Here is a 23287-nt window from a genome sequence, read left to right as displayed (position 1 = left end):
CTTTCTTTGTTTTGTGCATTTGGTGTTTTAACTATTATGTGATGGGAGGAATTTCTCTTCTGGTCCAATCTACTTGGAGTTGTGTAGGAGTTGTATGTTTATGGGCATCTCTTCCTTTAAGTTAGGAAAGTTTTCTTCTATAATTTTGTTGAATATATTTAGTGGCCCTTTAAGTTGGGAGTCTTCACTTTCTTCTATAGTTATTATCCTTTGATCTTCTCATTGTGTCCTAGATTTCCTGTATGTTTTGGGCTAGGAGTTTTTTGCGTTTTACATTATCTTTGACAGTTGTGTTGATGATTTCTATGGAATCTTCTGCTCCTGAGATTCTCTCTTCTATCTCTTGTATTCTGTTGGTGATGCTTGTATCTACGGCTCCTTGCCTCTTCCTTAAGTTTTCTATATCCAGGGTTGTTTCCCTTTGTGCTTTCTTTACTGCTTCTATTTGCATTTTCAATTAATTCAGCTGTTTGGTTGTGTTTTCTTGTAATTCTTTCAGGGATTTTTCTGTTTCCTCTCTATGAGCTAATTTCTTGTGATGAACATTTTTTCAGAAAACTGGTATCACTTCTTGATTTCTTTTCACTACCCCTCCCTCAATCTCACTCTACTTTGCTGTTTCCTTCAGCTTTGTAATGGAGTATTCTCTGTCTCCCTCAGGCCTTCCCAGCAACAAATCCATGAGTCTTGTGGGACCCCTGAGGGGGCTGTGTGTATAGGAGCATACTTTAGATTGTGAGATTTTATACTCCTTGTAACAATCGTTCAGTGGATCATGGAAACCAATAACTAAAGGCTTGCGGGAAGGGTAGTAAGGAGAATTTCCTCTTCAGCTTTTCCCAGTGCTCATATTGCCACAGGATCATTTCAAAAGAATGCCCCTGTAGCAGCCAATCAGTACCTCATTTCCATTCCTTATGTTCATGCTCATTTCTAACACTTCCCTCACACTAACCTTTGGTTTCTGGGGGCATCTTAGGCTCAGAGAAATAGTCATTGTTATGTGCTATAGATAATGATGGTAAAGTCAAATGTATAAAATCAAGGGGACATAAAATGTCCAGATGTTTGCTTAAAAAAGGATCTTACGTTTCAATTATTAGACTTTTTTCTCAAACCGTATACGTATGTATGCTACTTTATGTTAAGTATGTGGCTTTCTAAGAAGTTAAACTCGGTTCATAAAAATCAGGACTACAGTTTACTATCATATCATCTGGAAATTGTGATATTTTGACTTTCTTTCCAACTTGTATTCCTTTGACTTCCTTTTGTTACTTGATTACTCTGACCAGGACTTCAAGTGCCATATTGAATAAGAAGGGAGAGAGTGGGCAGCCTTATCTAGTTCCTGGTTTTAGTGGGATTGCTTCAAGTTTCTCTCCATTTACTTTGATGTTGGCTACTGGTGTTTTTGTACATTGCTTTTACTATAATCACGTGACCCCAGTAGTTACACCAGAGAACTATTGAGCCTGATAAACAACTTCAAAAAAGTGGTTGGGTATAAAATTAACTCAAACAAATCAGTACTTCCTCTACTCAAAGGATAAACAGGCTGAGAAAGAAATTAGGGAAATGACACTCTTCACAATAGTCACAAATTGCATAAAAAACCTTGGTGTGACTCTAACCAAGCAAGTGAAAGATCTTTACGACAAGAACTTCAAGTCTATGAAGAAAGAAATTGAAAAAGATCTCATAAGATGTAAAGATCTTCCAGGCTCATGGATTGTCAAGATTAATATAGTAAAGATGGTCATTTTGCCAAAAGCAATCTACAGATTCAATGGAATCCCCATCAAAATTTCTATTCAATTCTTTATAGAGATAGAAAGAGCAATTTGCAAATTCATTTGGAATAACAAAAAACCCAGAATAGTGAAAACCCATCCCTACTTCAAGCAGTATTACAGAACAATAGTCATAAAAACTATATGGTATTGGTACAGAGACAGGCAGATAGATCAGTGGAACAGAATTGAAGACCCAGAAATGAACCCACACATATATAATCACTTGCTCTTTGACAAAGGAGCTAAAAGCAACCAACGAAAGAAAGATAGCATTTTCAACAAATGGTGCTGGTTCAACTTGAGGTCAGGACGTTGAAGAATGCAAATTGATCCATTCTTATCAACATGTACAAAGCTTAAGTCCAAGTGGATCAAGGATCTCCACATCAAACCAGATACACTCAAACTAATAGATGAAAAAGTGGGGAAGAGTCTCGAATACAGGGCACTGGGGAAAATTTCCCGAACAAAACACCAATGGCTCATGCTCTAAGATCAAGAATCGACAAATGGGACCTCATAAAACTGCAAAGTTTATGTAAGACAAAAAAAAAAAAAAAAAAAAAAAAAAAAAACCACTGTCATTAGGACAAAATGGCAACCAAAAGAATGGGAAAAGACCTTTACCAATCCTACATCTGATAGAGGGCTAATATCCAAAATATAAAAAAACTTTAGAAGTTAGACTCCAGAGAGCCAAATAACCCTATTAAAAATGGGGTACAGAGCTAAACAAAACATTTTTAGCTGAGGATTATTGAATGGCCAAAAAGCACTTGAAGAAATGTTCAACATCCTTAGTCATCAGGGAAATCCAAATCAAAACAACCCTGAGATTCCACCTCACACCAGTCAGAATCGCTAAGTTAAAAAACTCAGGTGACAGCAGATGCTGTCGAAGATATGGAGAAAGAGGAACATTCCTCCATTGTTGTGGGGATTCAAAACTGGTACAACAACTCGGGAAATCAGTCTGGAGGTTCCTCAGCTATACCTCTCTTGGGCATATACCCAAAAGATGCTCCAACATACAACAAAGACACATGCTCCACTATGTTCATAGCAGCCTTATTTATAATAGCCAGAAGCTGGAAAGAACCCAGATGCCCTCCAACAGAGGAATGGATTTAAAAAATGTGGTACATCTACACAATGGAGTACTACTCAGGTATCAAAAATGACGACTTCATGAAATTCATAGGCAAATGGAATGACCTAGAAAATATCATCCTGAGTGAGGTAACTCAATCACAGAAAAACACATTTTGTATGCACTCATTGATAAGTGGATATTAGCCAAAAAGCTCGAATTACCCAGGATGCAATCCACAGACCACAGGAAGCTCAAGAGAAGGATGACCAAAATTCGGATGCTACCACTCCTCTTAAAAGGGTAAAGAATATCCATAGGAGGGGATGTGGAAGCAAAGTTTAGAGTAGCAACTCAAGGATTGGCCATTCAGAACCTGCCCCACATGTGACAATTTGTATTCCCTTGATCTCCTTAGTTGATTCCTTTGCTCCTTGTATTGCTCTAGCTAAAAGTTCAAGTACTATACTAAATAGACACAGGGAGAGTGGGCCACCTTGACTTGTCCTTTATTTTAGTCGAATTACTTTTGTGGGTCTGTGTATTGGAGGCTTCCCACTGAGATCTCTGGCCCAGTCAGGTTCAAGGGTTCAGGAGAAGGGGAGAGAACTCAAGCAGGACTCCTCGTGCTGTTCTACCTCCATCTTCACTACAGCTGCTTCAGTTGCTTCAGTTGCTCCAAGACATAGGCATGGCTGAGCCAGCAGGAAGCTGACTAGCCAGCGAGGAGTGCAGGGGAGCTTCTGGCAGTGATTTTGGGAGAGCAGATCTCTTACCCAAGTCGCAGTATTACAGCTCTTATGACAGAATCTCTCAGATGTCACAGTAATTCTTGCACACTTTTAGTCATTCTGGATAGGATTCTTATATATAGTTTTGGGGTGGATCAGGGTCTGACAGTAGGTAGTTCCTATTGGCTTGGTCTGAGAGCTTAGGCTTACCTTATCTATATTTGAGAGGGCTTGGGATGCTGCTCCTATGTGACTGATGGTCACAAACCTCTCTACAGGGGGACTGTAGGTGTGTGATAGGGGCCTGGTGTCCTGGGAGTTTAGGGAAATGCCTACCATCCCTTAGGGTCACCTGACTTTCAAACCTCAGCTCACAGGATACCTTTCACAACCCGCCGCCCACATACTTTAAAAATTCTCTCCATTTGATTTTATGGTGGTTGTTGGCTTGCTGTATATTGTCTTCACTATGTTTAAGCATGTCCCTTATATTCCTGAGCTCTCCAAGTCTTTATCATGAAGGGGTGGTGGATTTTTGTCAAATGCTTTTTCAGCATCTGATGAGATAATACTTTTTCAGATCTGTGTGGGTTTTTTCCTTCTTTCAGTTTGTTAATATGGTGAATCACATTGACAGATTGTATGTTCTACCATCTCTGCACCTCTGGATTCAAGTGTACTTGATCATGTTGAATGACCTTTTTGGTGTGTTCTTGAATTAGGCTTGTGAATACTTGTGTTTTAGCTATGCATCTTGTATCCTTGATATCTCCAAGGCTTTTAACATGAAGGGAGATTGGATTTTGTCAAAGGCTTTTTCATCATCTAATGAGATGATCATGTGTTTTTTTTTTTCTTTCAGTACGTTTATATAGTAGATTACATCGACAGATTTTAATATATTGAACAACACTGGCACCTCTGGGATAAAGCCTACTTGATCATGGTGGATGATTTTCTTGATATGTTAATGGAATCAGATTGTGAGTATTTATTGAGTAATTTTGCATCAATGTTCATAAGGGAAACTGCTCTGAAATTCTCTTGCTTTGTAGAGTCTTTGTGTGGTTTAAGTGTCAGGATGAGCGTGGCCTTATAGAATGAGTTTGGCAATGCTGATCTATTTCTATTTTGTGAAATAGTTTGAGGAGTGTTGGTTTTAGGTCTTCTTTGAAAGTCTGGTAAAATTCTGTGCTAACACCATCTAGTCCTTGGATTATTTTTGGTTGTGAGAATTTTGATAACAGCTTCTATTTCCTTAGGGTTAATAGGACTATTTAAATTGCTTACCTGATTTTGATATGACTGAAGACTATTTTTTTTCCATTTTGTCTACACTAGGAAACTAGGCCATGGACCATTTGCTATCCTGGGTATAAGGTACTCTGCTATCCACAACTGATCTGCCTGTCTGAGTTGCTCTAGGACTGGAGGATACAGTCTCCAGTTTCGCACCCCAAAGTGAGAACAGCAGGAGGCTAGGTAAAGACTCAGCAGGGAACTGTGATTCTCTAAAGCTTGGAAAGAGAAAGGGAGCCCTTTGTTCTCAGCACTTGTGACTTTCAATGTGTGTGTTCACGTGGTAAAAAGATCACTATGAGTTTGCACATAAATACAGGTCATAAATTGAATAAGAGGTTTACAACAGAGAATGTCTGCATGCATACCCACTAAGAACAATTATCTAGCCAAACACTCATCATTTATTACTAGCTTACAGGTTCATGGAAAGTTAAAAACCATAACTAAGCTGTCCTTTGTTTTGTAGAAATAAACAGTGCTGTTTTTGCACCTGTGATCCTGTGGTGTATATCTTCTTTATGACCTTTGGTTAATGGATTTTATAACCCCCTTCCAATATACCTTAAGTTTTAGAAGTCTGTTGTTACCTCAGAAGCAATTAAGCAGTTCTGTTTTAAAAGGGGTTCAGATGTCTCTGTGCTGCCATTTGGAAACAATGGTGACCCTAGCATGTTAGTTACAGAATAAACATTCTTTGTTTTTGCATAATATCTGAGTCTTGGGTCTTGCTTCAGTGAATTTTGGACCCTTCCTTACATAACTCTGGTAAGTGGTACCAATCAAGAAAATTGTCCGTTCTCTTTAGATTTTCTCACTTTGTGGAGGACAATCTTTTGAAGTAAGGCCTAGTGATCTTTTGGTACAGTCGTCAGTGTCCATTGTTATGTCTCCCTTTTCATCTTTGATTTTGTTAATTTGAAGATGTCTCTCTGCCTTTTATTTAGTTTATCTGGTTGATTTTCTCAAAGAACCAACTCTTAAGAAAGCATCTTCAACAACTGGTGCTGCTTTATCCTGATGTCTGCATGTAGAAGAAAGCAAATAGATCCATATTTATTGCCCTGGACAAAACTCAAGTCCATGTGGATTAAACACCTCAATATAACACTGGATATACTAAATCTAATAGAAGGGACAGTAGGGAAGTGCCCTGAATACATTGGTACAGGAGACAACTTCTTGAACAGCACACCATAGCTCAGGCACTGAGATCAACAATTAATAAATTGAAAAGATTCTCCATAGCTCAGGCACTGAGATCAACAATTAATAAATTGAAAAGATTCTGTAAGGCAAAGGACACCACTAATAGGACAAAATAGCAGCCTACTGAGTGGAAAAAGATCTTCACTTACCCTACATCAGACAGAGGACTAATATCCAAAATATATACAAAACTCAAGACATTAGACACCAACAAAACAAATGGCCCAATTAAAAAATGGAGTATGAAGGTAAACAGAGCATTCTCAGCAGAGGAGTCTCAAATGGCCTAGAAGCAATTAAAGAAATGTTCAGTGCCCTTAATCATCAAGGAAATGCAAATCAAAACAACTCTGAGATTCCACCTTATAACATTTAAAATAAGTAAGATCAAAAACTCAAGTGACAGCACATGTTGGCGAGGATGTGGAGCAAGGGGAATACTCCTCCATTGCTGTTGGGAGTACAAATTCATACAACCACTCTGGATGTCCATTTGGCAGTTCCTCAGAAATTGAGAATAGTTCTCCCTCAAGACCCAGCTCTACCACTCCTGGGCATATACCCAAAATATGCTCCACCATCCCACGAGGACACTTGTTCAACTATGTTCAAACTAGCATTAATCATACTAGCCAGAAACTGGAAATAGGCTAGATGTCCCTTAACTGAAGAATGGATTTTTTAAAATGTGGTTTATTTACCCAATGGAATATTACTTAGCTATTCAAAACAAGGACATCATGAAATTTGCAGGCACATGGATGGAAATAGAAAAGGTGATCCTGAGTGAGGTAACCCAGACCTAGAAAGACAACATGGGGTAGAGATAAGATGTGGGCAGGTGGAGAGAGGGCTAGGAGACAAAACAGAGGAGTCTCTGAGAAGTTTCTGGGACAAGCTGAAGATCTGCCATGGGTGAGGCTCCTAGGAGTCTATGGGAGTGACCCTAGTTGAGACTCTTAGCAGCTGCAGATATAGAGATTGAAGTAGCTACCTCCTGTAGCCAGGAGAAACTTCCAGTGGAGGGAACGGGGCAAAATCTTTGACCCAAAATTTTTCCTGCCTTCAGATGTGCAGGGCTAAAGCTGAAGCATAGACTGAGGGAATGGTCAACCAATAACTGGCCAAACTTGAGACAGGAAGACTCCTAGAAATGTCAGGGACGTTATACCCACGCTTCCTCAACAGCATTCTGCCTGAACATGCTGTGAATAAGGATGACACCAACAAACACGCTAACATGGAAGGCAGAAACCTCAGATGGGACTCTTCCCTAGACAATGAACTACAGAGAGGGTGGGATCATTCTCTCTGGAGATAAGCGCCTAATGGTTAACCAAATGGTCAGCTCTGAAATGAGAGGTGTGGGAAGGAGCAGACAGGGGAGGCTTGAAGAAAGGAAAGGTAAGGGGGGAAATTATCTAATTATATTTCATTAAAATACAAAGAGTTAAAACTGTATACATGGTTATGTGCATTCATGTGTGTGTGTCATGACATTAGTGTGTAGGTCAGAGGATAGATGGCCTTGGGTGTCAGTCCTCACCCTGAACCTTCTTTGAGACAAGATCTAATACTTGTTTTTCTGCTGTACTTGCCAGGTTTCTCCCTACAGAAACCCAGGGATTAAAGATGCTCCTACTACATGTCCAGCTTTTATATGGACTCTGGGAATTTGAACTCCAGTCCTCATCCTTGCAAGGCAAGCACTTTTAGCCAGGGGGCCACTTCCCCCACTAACAGCCTGGGCAACTCCTGAAAACTTGTGTCCACAGACAAGTTAATGGCAGCACGTGGCACAGTCATAAATACTTCATAATAAAAAGTATAAACTATATGACACACTGCTGCATGGTGAGCCTCAAAGCAGTTATACCAAGGAAAGAAATCTGTCACAGGAAAGCACAACACCCAGGAAGACAACAGTGACAAAAGCTAGAGGCGGAACAGGACAGAAGGGACAGGGAGGGACCAGTAAGGGGAAGAAGGGTGTGAACTTGGTAGTGATGTTAGTTATCTTGGGAGTGGAGATGACTTGTCAAAACTCATCCAATTGTACATTTTAACCGCGTTCCACTAATTTTGTCAATGACACCTCAACAAAGCCAGTCCAAGCAACTCTCACTGTGGTCTCCATACAGTAACACATCCACCAGTATGTGTGCAAAGTGTTCCTTAAAAATTAAAGACCCTAGGCCACAGTAACAATACTCCTTACAGCTGGGAGAAGACAAAAGAATAATTGGTTCCTACCCATACACCCACCGAGATAGTGAGATCTTATCAGATACACTATACGTACACTGGAGAAGGGAGAAAGATAGATGCATGTGGACCCAGGTACTGGCTCTTACCCCAGAGTTATTAAGTCGTGTTAAACTACAAACGCACTTAGGCATTAAAGTGTGAATACCGCCAGTTTCAAAGTGCAGCACTTAGTATCTTTAAAAGCATTCTGTTACTTTCCTAATGCCTGAAGAGAAGCAGTAACGGCAGTCACTTAAGCAGATCTCAGAGTGTAACATCTTCCTCTTAAGCACTATTATTTCCAGTATTTTAATAATGTTCACATAGTCCTAGAATGTGAGCTTTTGTGCTCTGATGACACTTAAATTAATAGCATAATTTTCTAGGACTTGCAACAGTTGCTTCCTATTCTGATTTTTTTTTTAATATTTCTCTATAATACCGGCAGATAAACCCTCTAATAACCATTGTTATCTTTGGAAGATTCAAAAGGCTTACAGAGAATGTGAAAACATGAAGAGATTAAACTTCCAGAAATTTAATTTTAATGTTGACTACAATATTTCCAATCAGGTATCTTTAAATAAATCTACATATCTGGTTCATTTGATTTAACCTGTATTTCCAGTAAGATCCTCACCTGTGTCTGTAGTCACATCTGTGACTGCATCTATTCAATCCCATGTTAACTGTTAAGTGAATCCGCAAAGGACTTGTCTTTCCTGCACCAGTGTTATTTCAACTGCAACTGACCATTTCAGTCACTTGCTTCTCTTTCAGTTCCTGTGAAGAAGCTATGTGCACGAGGGATAAATGAAGCAGAATCCCATCATGTTTGACAGCACAGCTGTAGCAATTTCACTAAGAAAACGCCTGTCAAGCTCACATTGAAAATAAGTAGGGACTTTTAATATTATCCTTAGCTTTCCACATTGTACACTACAAAACAACAAAAAGCAAAAAATCATCGAATCAATTAGTGAAAAAAGTAAGCCAGTCTGTCTGTATGTGTGTTATACGTGTAGTGTATGCATATATGTACAGGTGGCCATGAGATCATTACCAGGAATCTTCTTATTAGCGTCTAACTTTTTTTTTTTTTTTTGAGACAAAGTCTTCCTCTGGACTTGGAGCTCCCAGATTCAGCCAGACTGGCCGATGCACAAGATCTAAGGATCTGCTTGTCACTGCCGCATAGCATTAGAGTCATGGACAAGTGCCACGATGCATAAAATTTACATGGTGCCGGAAATCCAAACAGCTCCTCAGGCTTGTGCAGTGAGCATTACCAATGGAACTACTTCCAGGGGCCAGTAGAGTTTCCTGTTATACAGTGTAGAGTCAGTACCCTGACAAAGAAAAGCTAGCTATACAGACCCTCTTCTCAAGCATAGCAAACAGAAAACAAAAAATGAAAGTGAGAAATAATCTCACACATATGGCTAGAGACAGGAAACTCACCACACTGACAGCACTTTAAAAATGCAGTGTCCTCTCCTTTAAAACTACAGTGTCCTGTCCTTTAAAACTACAGTGTCCTGTCCCTTAAAACTACAGTGTCCTGTCCTTTAAAACTACAGTGTCCTGTCCCTTAAAACTACAGTGTCCTGTCCTTTAAAACTACAGTGTCCTGTCCATTAAAAATACAGTGCCCTGTCCTTTAAAACTACAGAGTCCTGTCCTTTAAAACTACAGTGTCCTGTCCTTTAAAACTACAGTGTCCTGTCCTTTAAAACTACAGTGTCCTATCCCTTCTTCCCATCTCCTCATCTCTGCTTTCCTCTCCACCTGACTACTGAGCTACTTTGGCTTTTAATACTGTCTCTGTCTCTGTCTCTGTCTCTGTCTCTCTCTGTCTCTCTCTCTGTCTGTCTGTCTCTCTCTGTCTCTGTCTCTCTCTCTGTCTCTCTCTCCCTCTCTCTGTCTGTCTGTCTCTCTCTCTCTCTCTCTCTCTCTCTCTCTCACACACACACACACACACACACACACACACACACACTCAAGCATACAGGAAGGAATTTCTTGGCAGAAAGTTCTAGTGCCTCTCACACATTTCATAACTGATCACCATTCTGCTTCCAACCTGCTAGATTTTATCTTCAAACTGAAGATGTGTTAGGGTGCTTTCAAAGAAACCACAGTGTGTGCACAAATGCTACCATGCACTGGGGGGAACAGAGAATATATGCAAGTCAGTTCTCTTCTTTCCCTGAGTCCTGGAGACTGAACTTAGGTCAGCTCACCAGGTTTGATGACAAGGATGCTATGCTGGTCCAGGAAGAATGTTTTAAAATATGCAAATTCTCCCATGCACAAGTGCTAAAACCCACCATTCCAATGTCGTCCCTGGTCAAGGGAAAGACTGGAGAGAAAGCAGGTGTGCGTGGGGTCACCAAATGTAAGTAATGTATAATGGTCACACACGGAGGAAAATACCATTATGAAATCACTATTTTGTATGCCCACTAGAAAACTATTTATGTAACTGCAAATAGATATAGTATATGAACTTACTAGGAAGGATCTTTGATCAAAACAAAATATGATAGAGGATGTTATTAAATTAAATTATATACATGCTTCACTGATATTAGCTAAAATAATTTCTTCTTATCCAAAAGCATTTTAAAACATAAATCCTAACATAAGAAGCCATTTGGAATCTGATGCACTTTTCCTTTTACTTGGGGCATGTGCTATATATATGACTATTTTTTCAATTTAGGCTAACCATGGGATATTAGTTTAAATAATAGCACTATATTAGCCAACAAAAAGGAAGGCCATTTGGCTCCTGTCCATGTTCAAGGCACAATCCATACTTAGTCATTTTCATATCTCTACACCTTGCTGAGATTGAAGCATTTCCTGTTACTCACCCATTTCTCTTTATGGGAAAACCTACAATTCTTAAACCTTGAGATCCTTAATGCAAATGTAACCCAACGTATACGCTATCACTAGGTAGGTGTGTGATGTACAACAACACCTCTTTCTCTGCGCTCTACGGTAAGAGCTCACTATGCACAAACTTCTTACAGTTGCGTTATACTTTACAATCCGAAAGAAATTTTGTTCATAATCTCGATTTTTCTCATATGCAGTCTATGACCCAAATGGTATGCTCAGACAGGATTTGATCCATCCTTTTTGACTATGTTTAAATTATGAAGGCTACTATGAAGATCAATACTAGAGTCCGATAATAACAAGAGCAGGAATATCACTTCAGATGTGGTAGGAAGGCATTTGGTAAACAGCTTATTGCATTACAGGAGTCTCTGTGATCTCCATGAACAGAAGACTTTTATTATTGCAAGAAGTATTCCACATGCATAGACCCGAATTTTCCTACTAAACTGAAATGAACTTTGATAAGTTTGGAAATCAATAGTAATTAAAATTCTCTTTTCCCTAAAATTAAACTACTTGAAAATCAAAGGTATCCATCCATTTATCCTCTTAAGTCATCTTCTCTCTTTATATCTATCTATAAACAGATAGACATGTCTCTTGAGGATACTGTTAAATGAGGTTAGATAAACATTAACTATGGGAAAAACAAAAACTAAGGTGGCAAAGGAAAAATAACTACATCCAACAACTCATTGCTTATCTCTGCATAGCACAGATATTCATGATATAAACACTGAATAATTGATATCAAACTTTGTTACAATTATTTGGTGAAGATCAAGATATTAGATTTGTTTGGGGGGACAGTCAGGCAGGTTAAAACAGACAAAAACAAAGAACAAGTAAACAAAACCCACCTAACTCTCTCTCCACAGTATAAAATTATAGATGGTGCCTAAATGAACAAATATATTGAACATGTAATGTCATGAATTACAGTACTGTCACAGTTTGAATCCCAGATGTTCCTTCAAAGGTCTATGCATTAAAGGCTTTAATGATGTTCCCAGAATGGTGGTAGGAAGCAGCTAGACATTCTAGACAGTGGAGCTGATAAGAGGTCTCAGGCCACTGATGCCACTACGTCAGCAGGGGCAAGATCGTTCTTCCCTTTCCCTAAACCATACATTCCCACTAGAATGAGACGCCTCCATACTGGCCACCTAAAGTAATGGATCCTTCTGGAGCACAGACTCTTACTTCCAAAACTTAAGTCTAAACAAACCTCTATCTTCTTTAATTGACCATCTCAGGTATTCATTTTGGTGACAGGAAAACCAGTAACATAAATATGAGAAGTACCTGCTAATAGTTCAAAGTGGTTGACACTGAAGAGAGAAACAGGGGGAAAGAAGGGTAGACATGCTTCTTTATCTTAACCAGAAGGAAAATATATGAAACTGTGTACCTTGTATCTACTAGAGAGAGAAACAGGGGGAAAGAAGGGTAGACATGCTTCTTTATCTTAACCAGAAAGAAAATACACGGGAAGAAGGGTAGACATGCTGCTTTATCTTAACCAGAAAGAAAATATATGAAACTGTGTACCTTGTATCTTAATTCAAACTAGTTCAAGTTTTTAGGTTCTATTTTGATAGAAAATTAAAGTAATGGTTTATCCATACTATGATAAAATGCAATGACAGAGACTTTATTTACAAACAAATCTTTACATACTAAGGGAAAAATTAAAAAAAAAAAGATGCAGAACACCGTGGATCAAGAAGAAAAGCCACGGCTGTCAGCACCAAAGGAAACAAATAGGCATCGGGTGACTGCTGTGAACAGTCTTCACTTCACAGACATATGCCCACCCGATTATGAAGGAAACTCCCATGATCCTCAGAATCATGTAAATAAATGCACATTTTTATTACTGATATTTTGGAAACAGTAAGGAATAGTTCCACACTGTCCATAAAGATGTACGAGGGGACTATAATCTTCTAATTTTGCTTCTTTGCATTCCCTTTTTTCCATTTATGGCCTGGTTTTTAAAATAGATGCTACTGAAAACAAAACAAAGAAAGAAAGAAAGGCAGCTCCCAGGCAACTGAGTCCAACAGAGCCCATGACTCCTTCACTGGACTTTTCTATCCCATCACAGAATTTAAAAAATGAGTTTTTTATTTGCAATACCACCAATAACAAAACATAATACTGCTACAAAAGCAAAAGTATGTATAACTTATGAATTTAGGAGTAAAGGAATATGTAGTTTTGTGAGTTTTCTGACCAAACTGACAGAGGGATAATAATAAAGCCTAACGGTACAGACCGCCAGAGGTTTCCAGAGCAGAGCTGAGCTGAGCTCTGTGAGCCTCAAGGAAGCTGAGTTTCTTAACTAAGTCTATTTTCCTGAACATCTGTGAAGACGGAAAGTTTGAGAAAGTATGAACCAAAGTGAAAGGCAGGCAGGAGACCTACCTGAAACTATACAGCAGCTCACCACTGACTGACAAGCCATGTTCGGAAAGCAGAGGCAGAAAGCTTGTCTTAAGTTTCAGGACTGTTGGAGCTACACAATGAATTCCAAAGCTATACAGTGTGGCCTAGCTTAAAAAAAAGAAAAACAACAACCACGGTTAAGCTTAAAGGGCAGTGGGTCTGCAGCTTTGAGGAAAGACCTCCTTCCCTGCTGGGCAACAGGACTCTTTAATTATACTGATGACTGAGGAGTCATCAGAAGAGCGCCTGTCAGAGGCTGTGTCCCCAGTCTCAGTCTTCGTCCCCCATGGCACTGCCCCAGGAGGATCAAGCTCTCCATGGTGGGAAATATACAGGACACTGCTTTTCGCATCTGATCAAATATTCCAACTGGCTCTGGCAAGGACACTCCCCGAGACCTGCAGTTCAGGACAGTCTCAGGTAGAAAACAGTCTGTGACCTGGGCAAAATCAAAGTCAGTTTGTCCTAAATGTCTGACCTTAGCTCCTGTCAATCTACCAGGAGATGATATTGCCATGTATGGCCTGTGTGTAAAACCTTAAAGGTAAATGCTCCGTGGCTCACATGACATGAGGAGGAGGTCTCGCACCCCATCCTGAAATCTGCACGCAGGATTTCCTGAGTAAGGAGGGCAAGTGTGAAGACCCAGCCCCTGGTCTGAGAACCATGTCTGCGTCTCCCTGGCACACGCCACAGCAGCACACGCAGCCCTTGCCCTTGCTGCCGATTTCTTACCACAGGAAATGTCTCCTCTGCGCCAGAGTACACTGGCTGCTGCTCATCATGCTGTGAGACACCTGCACTGCTACGAGGCTTGTCATGCCGCACAAAACCCTGCCATCTTCGGCCTGACACTGTGCACGTTATAATTACTCATCCAAATGAGCACGTCAGAGCAGCAGCGGCAGACCTCTCATCAGAGCAAAGGAAAAATACATCAAAACATTATCAACTCAGCAGGAAGACGGGGACCATAAGGAAAATCACCCGTTTCTAATATGGATGCCACAAAGCCGTGCCTGTTATGTTACAAAAAGAAAGGAAAATAAAGATCTTCCAAGTTCAAAGTCCATGAGCACTGAAGCCAGAGGAGAAATATACAGAGGCAGACAAAGACTTTGTAAATCAGTTATGTGGAATCTATAAACTGTTTTAAATGCAGCTTTACTACTAGACTACAGTAGATCATTCGTGTGGCTTACACATCACAACTGTTTACAAACTATAAAGAAAGGAAGGAAGGAGGGAGGGAGGGAGGGAGGGAGGAAGGAAGGAAGGAAGTAAGGAAGGGAGAAAGGAAGGAAGAAAGGAAGGGAGGAAGGAAGGAAGGAGGGAAGGAAGGAAGGGAGGGAGGGAGGAGGGAAGGAAGGAAGGAAGGAAGGGAGGAAGGAAGGGAGGGAGGGAGGGAGGAGGGAAGGAAGGAAGGGAAAGATAGGGAAAAACCTAGTTCTGTAGGAGCACAACTGCCCCTAATGAAATGTTGCCTCATCTTATATCTGACTCTGCAGATATAAGTTGGCACTGCCAATGCTCTAATGTTGAAAAGAGTTCATATTTCTATCACCAAAAGCTTTATGACATAGGTAAAAGGAAATAATTTTTAAACTTTCTAATTTTAATTCCATGTATTGCATTAAAAAAAACAGAAATTACCTCAAACTTATACAAATATGGTCAAACTGCATGCACATATATAATGTAGACAAGAGTAATTTTAGATTGTTGTATAATACTTGAATATGAACGAAAGACAAAGATTTTCTTTGACAAGCCAAGTTTGAGAAAATATGTAACAGTTAAACTGGGGTGATAAAAAGACGTTCATATCCCATGAAACCAGGAAAGCATTGCTATCAAAGCAATATGATGAGTGCATATCATGTTAAAAATACTTCACACAGGCAAAGATCGTGAGCGCAGCAGAGACGATCAATTGTTGGCATACTATTATCAACGTAAAATATGGGGGTGTAATAATTATTGTGTGTGCCTGGATGCAAGGGCAGAAGCAATTTGGGAAGGCAAGCAGGCAGTATTCAGTGACCTCAGAGGCATCTTCCACACAACAGTTATAGGAATCCTTATACAGAAAGCCTCAGACATACACTAGGAACTACACACGTGTCTGCTGCAGACTGACAGTAAGAAGTTGTGGATAACTTTACAAGTAGGGCAGTGAATGAATTAACTGCTTGATGAACATAAAAATCTATAGCATTTTCAGAGCAAATTGACAAACATAGACAAGTATGGAAAAAATCAACTACATAATGCTGACGTAAAATCCCTTCCGTTGGAAATACGTCATAGCATATACATGCACAGCACACTTTGGGCTTAAGGGAAAGAGACTCCTGGTTAGAAACCTAAAGACACCAAAAAGAAAAGAGGCCCAGGAAAGGGAACCCTGCTTCTATTCTAACAGGAAGGGAGGAGGATCTCAAGCGAATGTGACAAATAGTATTTGCCAAGTGTGAGTCAGAAGGAGTCTTACTTTGCTACAACTTTGATACATCCCAGTTACTACTAGTTAATCCTGTTTCCATGGATAATTACGAAAGCAATTCCTGAGAGCTGTATTTAAAGTTCTAACGGACATTATTACATTAAGCCCATGCTCACAGGGCCAAGGCTCCAAGCTCACGGTAAACAGGCACACCACATCTAGTCACAAAATCATTGTGATGTCACACATAGGCTTCATGGCCTTTGTGGAAACTGTCACAGTACTCACATAAAAGGGAAACTAAGAAACTCATCACTAGGATAAATATTAAAAAGGAAACAGTAACACAATCCAGACTCTATTTTCTCGGGATCCCAAGGAAGCTGCTTCATTGAGTGATGAGGCTTCCAGAGTCAAGAAGACATTTTAAAAGAAAAACCTACAGTTTATAGGCAAAGAAATAGCTGGTTTCATCTTTCCAGACAGGGTTTCTCTGTGTAGTCCTGGCTGTCCTGGAATTTGCTCTGCAGACGAGGCAGGCCTGGAACTCACAGAAATCCCCCTGCCTCTGCTTCCCTAATGTTGAAAGTAAAGGCCTCTGCCACCATTGCTTAGCCACCAGTATTTTTATAAATTGGTAGAATTTATAAAATTTTGATAAATTGATAAGCTGCAGCTGGCACTAAAAGAAAACTACGGACACTTTCCTTTATTTGCTATGTCTTATTAATTTCCAATGGGGGAGTTTTGGTTTTTTTTTTTTTTTAAGAAGAAAATGAGGAAAATAAATACGACTTAAAATGTCAGGTTAATTATGTGAACCCTCACAAACCTAAACACTCTTAAGCATTTTCAAACTAATTTATGACCAGAGGAAAACCTGCATTCAAGTCCACATAAAGACAGAAGGAAGAACTTCACAGAACTGTACTTTGATCCCCCCTATACATATATATATATATTTTTTTTTTAAATTCAGAACAAAAACAAGTATGGCTTGAACTCTGAGAAGCCCTGTGAAGTGTAACTATGAATTTGTTTCCTTGTCCCAATCTATAAACAGCCATGTCTTCTCCTGGGTACTGTCAACTACTAATATTGACCTAGTGCAAAGGAGGGCAGCATCGTGGGGAGAGCTTTGAACTGAAACACTTTCCTCCTCTGACTTTTAAGGATATTTCACTACTAATATCACTTTCTACATATAGAACATCAGTTTCTAGCACGACACTGACCTCTATCAACATACTAGGAGACTGAGTAGCCTAAATAGAGCAAGCCAGGACACAAAGGACAGAGGACAAACAGTGGGGTTTATGCTGCATTCATCTCTTAGAGAAGTTACATATTAGGTCATCAATTTTAGCAATATTCACAACCACACACACATTCTATTTATATCCACTGCTTTCTAAGGAATGTTGTAAGATTTAAATAAACGATGTAAAGAAGTAGAGCTTCTTCATTCTTGCCTAAGTAATGTTGATAATATATGTGTGCATGTTTAGGCCTGCATTTAGAGAGAGAAAAGCAGATGTTAATTTTCAGAAAAATATCAATTATTAAAAAGGAAGTTTTATATATTACGGCTTTAAAACAAACAATTAATTTTAGACCCTAAAACAATCATTTGACTAAAAAGAATATACTTTGTAATTATTTAAAATAAACTTAATTATTTACCTGTGGTGTCCAGGAAACAGAAAATGGAATAGGAAAGTCCACAAGGCAATCTGGTGGCTCTACAGGGTACTGTGACAAGGCATGAAAGTAGGTCATTCCTGTGTCTGTGTGACAAGCTGACACAAGGCACTTCAGGAAAACTAGACACATTAGACAAAGCATTATACCCTCAACATGCATACTAATGAAATATCTAATGAGATTGTATATATACACATACACGTAACACACACACACACACACACACACACACACACACATATATATATATGCACACATATACACTGTAACTGCACTACTAGGAGCCAACTGGCAGCCACCCCATGCTTAGGAGGTACAAGGTTCAATGCTGTGTGGGTTCTAAACGGCACGGGGTAGGTAGGCAGCATTGACCTGAGTCGGCACCCATGCTATTGAACGATCTGAGGGACCAAAAGCTGAGCTTCAGTTTTTCTTTAAACAGAGATTAAACCAACTGTTATTTAATTACTCTGGTCATAAATTACATTTAATTAGCATAAGCCACTAACTGAATAAGTGGTGTATGTTAAGATAATCAAGATGCACACACCCATCGCTATACGTAATTATTAATTTAAGTGTGACTTTATATGAAAGCAACTATGCATATCAAGAAAAAAAACACAAACCATAAGACACAACAACAAAGAAAAAGAAAAAAGAAATAATGAATGCCTTCTGCTTCACTGAGGAAAAATAAAACAGTTTTAAGCAAAAAAAAAAAATTTAAGATTGGTAAAACTATTAGAAAATTAATTACTTAGTTATATAAAAAAGAAATGGTAGTCATAAGAACAAATCAGATTTCTAAGTTACTAAAGATACAAAGATTTTTTTAATTTAAATTTCTTATTAGAGAACTATATTTCAAGATCAATTAAAATGCAATTCTAGAATCTTCAAAGTCATTTATAATTAAAATACTCATTACTTGCCATTAAAACTAAATTCCTTGAAAGAAAATGAGTTTTGCAAAGTTCCCTACGACAGGTTGTTTAAGGCCCAGCTCTCACCTTGTCAGTCTCTCATTTTTCATTACTTTTTTGGGTAAAAGTCACAGGAGGAAGGGAAGGAGAAGGAAAAGGAAGAGAAGACATAGCTTTAACATGTTTTTTGAATTATTACATTTTAAGCCTATGCTTTCCAAAGAAATAATGTTTTGCTATCAAGATAAGAGTGACTAAAATGAAACTACATGTTAATGGACAGCAATTAATTCTATCTGCTGATATAAAGCTAGTAACAAAATTAATACAAGGCCCTAAAAAATTAATAGAAATCCTGAAAAAAAATTATAATCCTTAATTCTGAAGGAAGAAAATGAAAAAAAAAATCAGGTTAAGAAATGAGAAAGGCAGAACCTTAAGGTGTTATAAACATCTATTTCCTCTAAACTATCACAGATCTTTAAAAAAATGTGGGTGGCTAGATGCTCAGCAGACAAAAGGGCTTGCCTCAGTCCTGACATTGTGAGTTCAATCCAGAGAACCCACGTGGTGGAAGGAGAGAGCGGATTCCCAAACTTGTCCTTCAGCGTGTGTACCACCACAGTGAGCACACACGCACACAAGCACGTACGTACATGTGTGTACACAAACACACACACATACACACACGCACACACACAAGAAAAATGATTAGGTAGGTGGGTAGGTGGGTGGGTGGGTAGGTGGGTGGGTGAGTAGGTGTGTGGGTGGGTAGGTGGGTCGATAGATGGACGGACGGACGGACGGATGGATGGATGATTATATGTGGCTTCCAAACCTTCCTGCATCAGAAACAGAACATTTGATTCACTCCAGGTTGTTACCCATCACCTAAGAGTCTTCCAGTCTTTGTTCTAACTTAAAGAGTTATCAGTGTGGTAGTGTAAAATAAAGGACAGCCTACTCTTAAGTAAGACTCAGTACAGTAAATACCACACGTACAATGACAAGGCGAGAGTCACACCCAACAGTGACAAAAGAAGAAAACTCAATACATGATCACCCTGTGTGTACAAATGTGGCCACCGGATCATCTATAAGAAGATGACACCTGGGTAATATATGTATAACGGTATAAACGCATATGGGCATTGAATGAATTAAATAAACTGATTTGTAGTAGTTTTACTAAATATTCACTGTAAGTTTAACAAACAAGCATATACTATACACAATACTATTACTTACATGAAATGCTAATTTGTTCAAATAAACTTCATATAAATGAAGAGAATTAAAAACCAATTCTATATGGACAGGGGTTTATTATGAATTATTAAAATATAAGGTTACATCATAGGTGTTTATCTTATGTCCTTTTTTTTTAGCTTTTGCAATAGGGTCTCACTCTGTACAGCAGACAACCCCTCAGCTCAAGCCCCTGCATACACTGGTTATCTTGAAATTAGGAGCAATCCTTTTTCTTCACCTTCTCACGTGCTGGGATCACTGTGTCAGAATTCATTTTCAAAATGACTCTGGACTGTAGTAGCGAAATTAGAGTGTAGGACTAAATACAATCTCCCTAACCCATGTTACAAAGTCTGCATGGCCTTTAAGTTTTCTGGGTGTATGTAGTACCAACTTGCATTAGGTATAAGAACTATTTTGTTATTTGTCTTTGTTTTGATGGCTCTGGGCATGGAATCCACGGCCTTGAGTCAAGCAGCAGTCAACTGTCCCATCCTAAAAACATTTATTTCGGGAATCTAATTGACAATATGTGCTCTGTGTATAGGAACGGAGCAGGATGCCACACATGTGTAATCATAGTATCCAGAAGTTGGAACCGTGATCCTCACAGGCTAAAGGCTAGTCTGGTCTACACAGCAACTTTCCAGGCCAACCAGGACTGTATAGTGAGGTTCTGACTTGGAAAAAAAAATTCTTTTCAAGTGGAAGTTTTAATAATTTCTCAGTGTAATTGTTCTGTGAAAGCCAGGTGCTAAACTGTCAAGGGGTTATACGGCATGAAGTACACATTTTGTTGTAATGCTTCTTAGACTCTGCCGTCTGAGTCCGAGTCGGCTCTAACCGAAGCAGGACCGCTGCCCCGAGTGACCACGCAGACCGCAGCCGCATGTGCTGGGTCTCCAACACACACCAGGAGCTGTGTTCATCACACAGGATCAATTTATTTATTCGCTTGTTTGTTTGCTTATTTATTTACTTGTTTGTTTGTTTCAGGATCAATTATTTTTAACAAGAGTTGTATGCTGCAAATCAGTACTGTGCTCAGTTCGGTTTAGAGTTGAATTGTGAGAGAATATGTTCGAGAATAAAAATCAAAACAAAAATATACTCCTTTAATGTTGTCAAGTCAAGAAACAAAGGTTTATGTACATACAAAAAAACCTCAATTAAAGATTTGTTTTGAAAAAAAATAAAAATCATAGCTTGGATTAAGATATTATTTCTATAATCTTAGGGATTAATGTTTCTTAACAGATATGCCTAGGCCCAACTACTCGGTGGGGAAGAGGGGCTGGCGTGGGGAGACAGAGACCACATACGGAAGACAAACGTGGCCTATCTATAAATCTAAATTAAATCAACAAATCTAATAAGTCCCACCAAAAATAAGATTAAGATCCTCATTTCTTTCTCAAATACAATACCCCATCTCATCCCCTTTGTCTCTTCTCTGCCAGTGTTTGCCTATTATATGTGTTGTAAAACTAGATATAAAACAGAAACAGGACAATATTTTTAGAGAAATATCTCCTCTGCATTACAAAGCTGTATTTTTAAAACAGTAGAAGAAATAATGGAACATGCTGATATTATTTGCCCTATCACAAATTAATGAAGTAAATGTTTTACTTAGAAAAAAATCTTTTGCTACATTTTACTGAACAATACTTAAAATTGATAAAAAATAAAATAAACTGAGTCTTCAAAACATACTTAAAGTCATTGTGGACACAAAGCTCTGTGTGCTTGGTAAGCACAAGGCTTTAACGCTGTGGACAGAAGCACTGAAAATCCCACGCTCTGCCCTTCCCACTGGTGAGGCGGCGTTCACCAGTGTATGGATCCCAAGCACAGTCACTCGAATAAGAGACAGAGCCACTGGTGCTGGCCAAGCGTGATGTTTTACAAGGATCAAAACTGATTTCTTCTATTTTCCTTTTAAAGCATGCTTTTTAAAACTTAAAAAGAAAATAAAACTCTTTATTTTAATGAAACAAACCTCTAACTCACTCTAAACCCTAATTAGACTCATGTCCAACTGAATTGCTGGCGTCAGACCTAAATAGTCCCTGTGGGCAGCAGACTGGGAACTGAAGCTGTCTCTCGGAGTCACTGAGACGCAACTTCCCTGTGACGCCCACTGCAGCTTTATTTGTTTATTTATTTTCTCTTTTGAAAACCCTAAATGCCAGACACATTCTTAAAAAGGACAAACACAATTGATCTTTTCATCACTAGAATCTTCTGAGATAGAAGTGATTGATGACTCCCAGAAACAATACAAATCTGGATGTCCTGGTGTCCTTTACATCTCAGGGATTCCTCGGTCCTCACTAGGGGATGATTAATATGTTGAGCTCCCTTATTCATTTCTTAAAATTCTGAATCTAGAACTAAAGAATAAAGATGAAATAAAAATATAAAATAAATGTTTTGTGAGCAGTTATAGATCACCAGCATATAGAAGCTTATAAATCGATCTAACCTTTCTAAATCCTTAAAATATATACACCCTAAATGAATAATGAACTGTGACCATGCATGTGTATTCTGTGTGCGTGTGCGTGTGCGTGTGCGTGTGTGTGTGTGTGTTAGAGGGTAGGGTGAGGAAAGAGATTAAAAACTGAAAAAAAACTCAGCCAAAAGTAGAAGCAAAAGATGCTCCCAGAACTCTACTTAGACTGTGCAAACATCTTTTCTACATGGGCTATTACAAAGGAACATCATAGTATTTGGAGCTGCTGACTCTTAACATTGCTTGATAAGAAGGTCTACAGTTCTATGAAATTTTGAATAAATCAGTGACAAGAAATTATAACTAGGCTTTTGGAAACTGGATGAATCAATTCCTTGAGACTCTCTAAAATTAATTTTTAAAATCACCCATGTCATTTAAAAATAGCTAGCACTTCGAAACAGTGAAAATATCCAGAGTTCATCTCTTAAAATATTTTCTGACCACGAGAACAAGGCACGCACCTTTGCCTTCAACTTGACAGTGATTAGGTGCTTTCTACCGGAAGCGTCATCTGCTTTTAACTTGATGGTGGTGAAGGACGTATCCACACATGCGAGTCTGTGAGGAGGAGAAGAGGATAAAAAATGACCACACGGAGGTGGGCTCTGAGGTGGGGAGACGGGACCGTTCCTGCTACTACATGGAGAAAATTAATCAGAAATTTCTGCATGCCAGCTTCTCCTCCTGCTATAGATTTACTGCA

General features: G+C 39.0%; 1 protein-coding gene across 4 annotated transcripts in view; it reads right to left on the bottom strand.

The window, feature by feature from the left end:
- Fancl (FA complementation group L) overlaps window positions 1-23287 on the bottom strand; it is a 65895-nt gene that overhangs the window by 13369 nt on the left and 29239 nt on the right. For 2 of the 4 annotated variants that reach the window (XM_039092113.2, NM_001191684.1), the window contains 2 exons: window positions 23046-23142; window positions 17866-17934 (listed from right to left, as the gene is read on the bottom strand). In XM_039092113.2, coding sequence (XP_038948041.1) covers window positions 17866-17934; window positions 23046-23142 — 166 coding nt within the window. The other 2 variants (XM_039092114.2, XM_006251597.5) reach the window with 2 other exon arrangements.

The sequence above is a fragment of the Rattus norvegicus genome, chromosome 14, assembly GCF_036323735.1.
Source record: "Rattus norvegicus strain BN/NHsdMcwi chromosome 14, GRCr8, whole genome shotgun sequence".
Lineage (NCBI taxonomy): Eukaryota > Metazoa > Chordata > Mammalia > Rodentia > Muridae > Rattus > Rattus norvegicus.
Note: the sequence above shows the minus strand (reverse complement) of the source record. Positions and strands in the feature narration are given on the sequence as shown.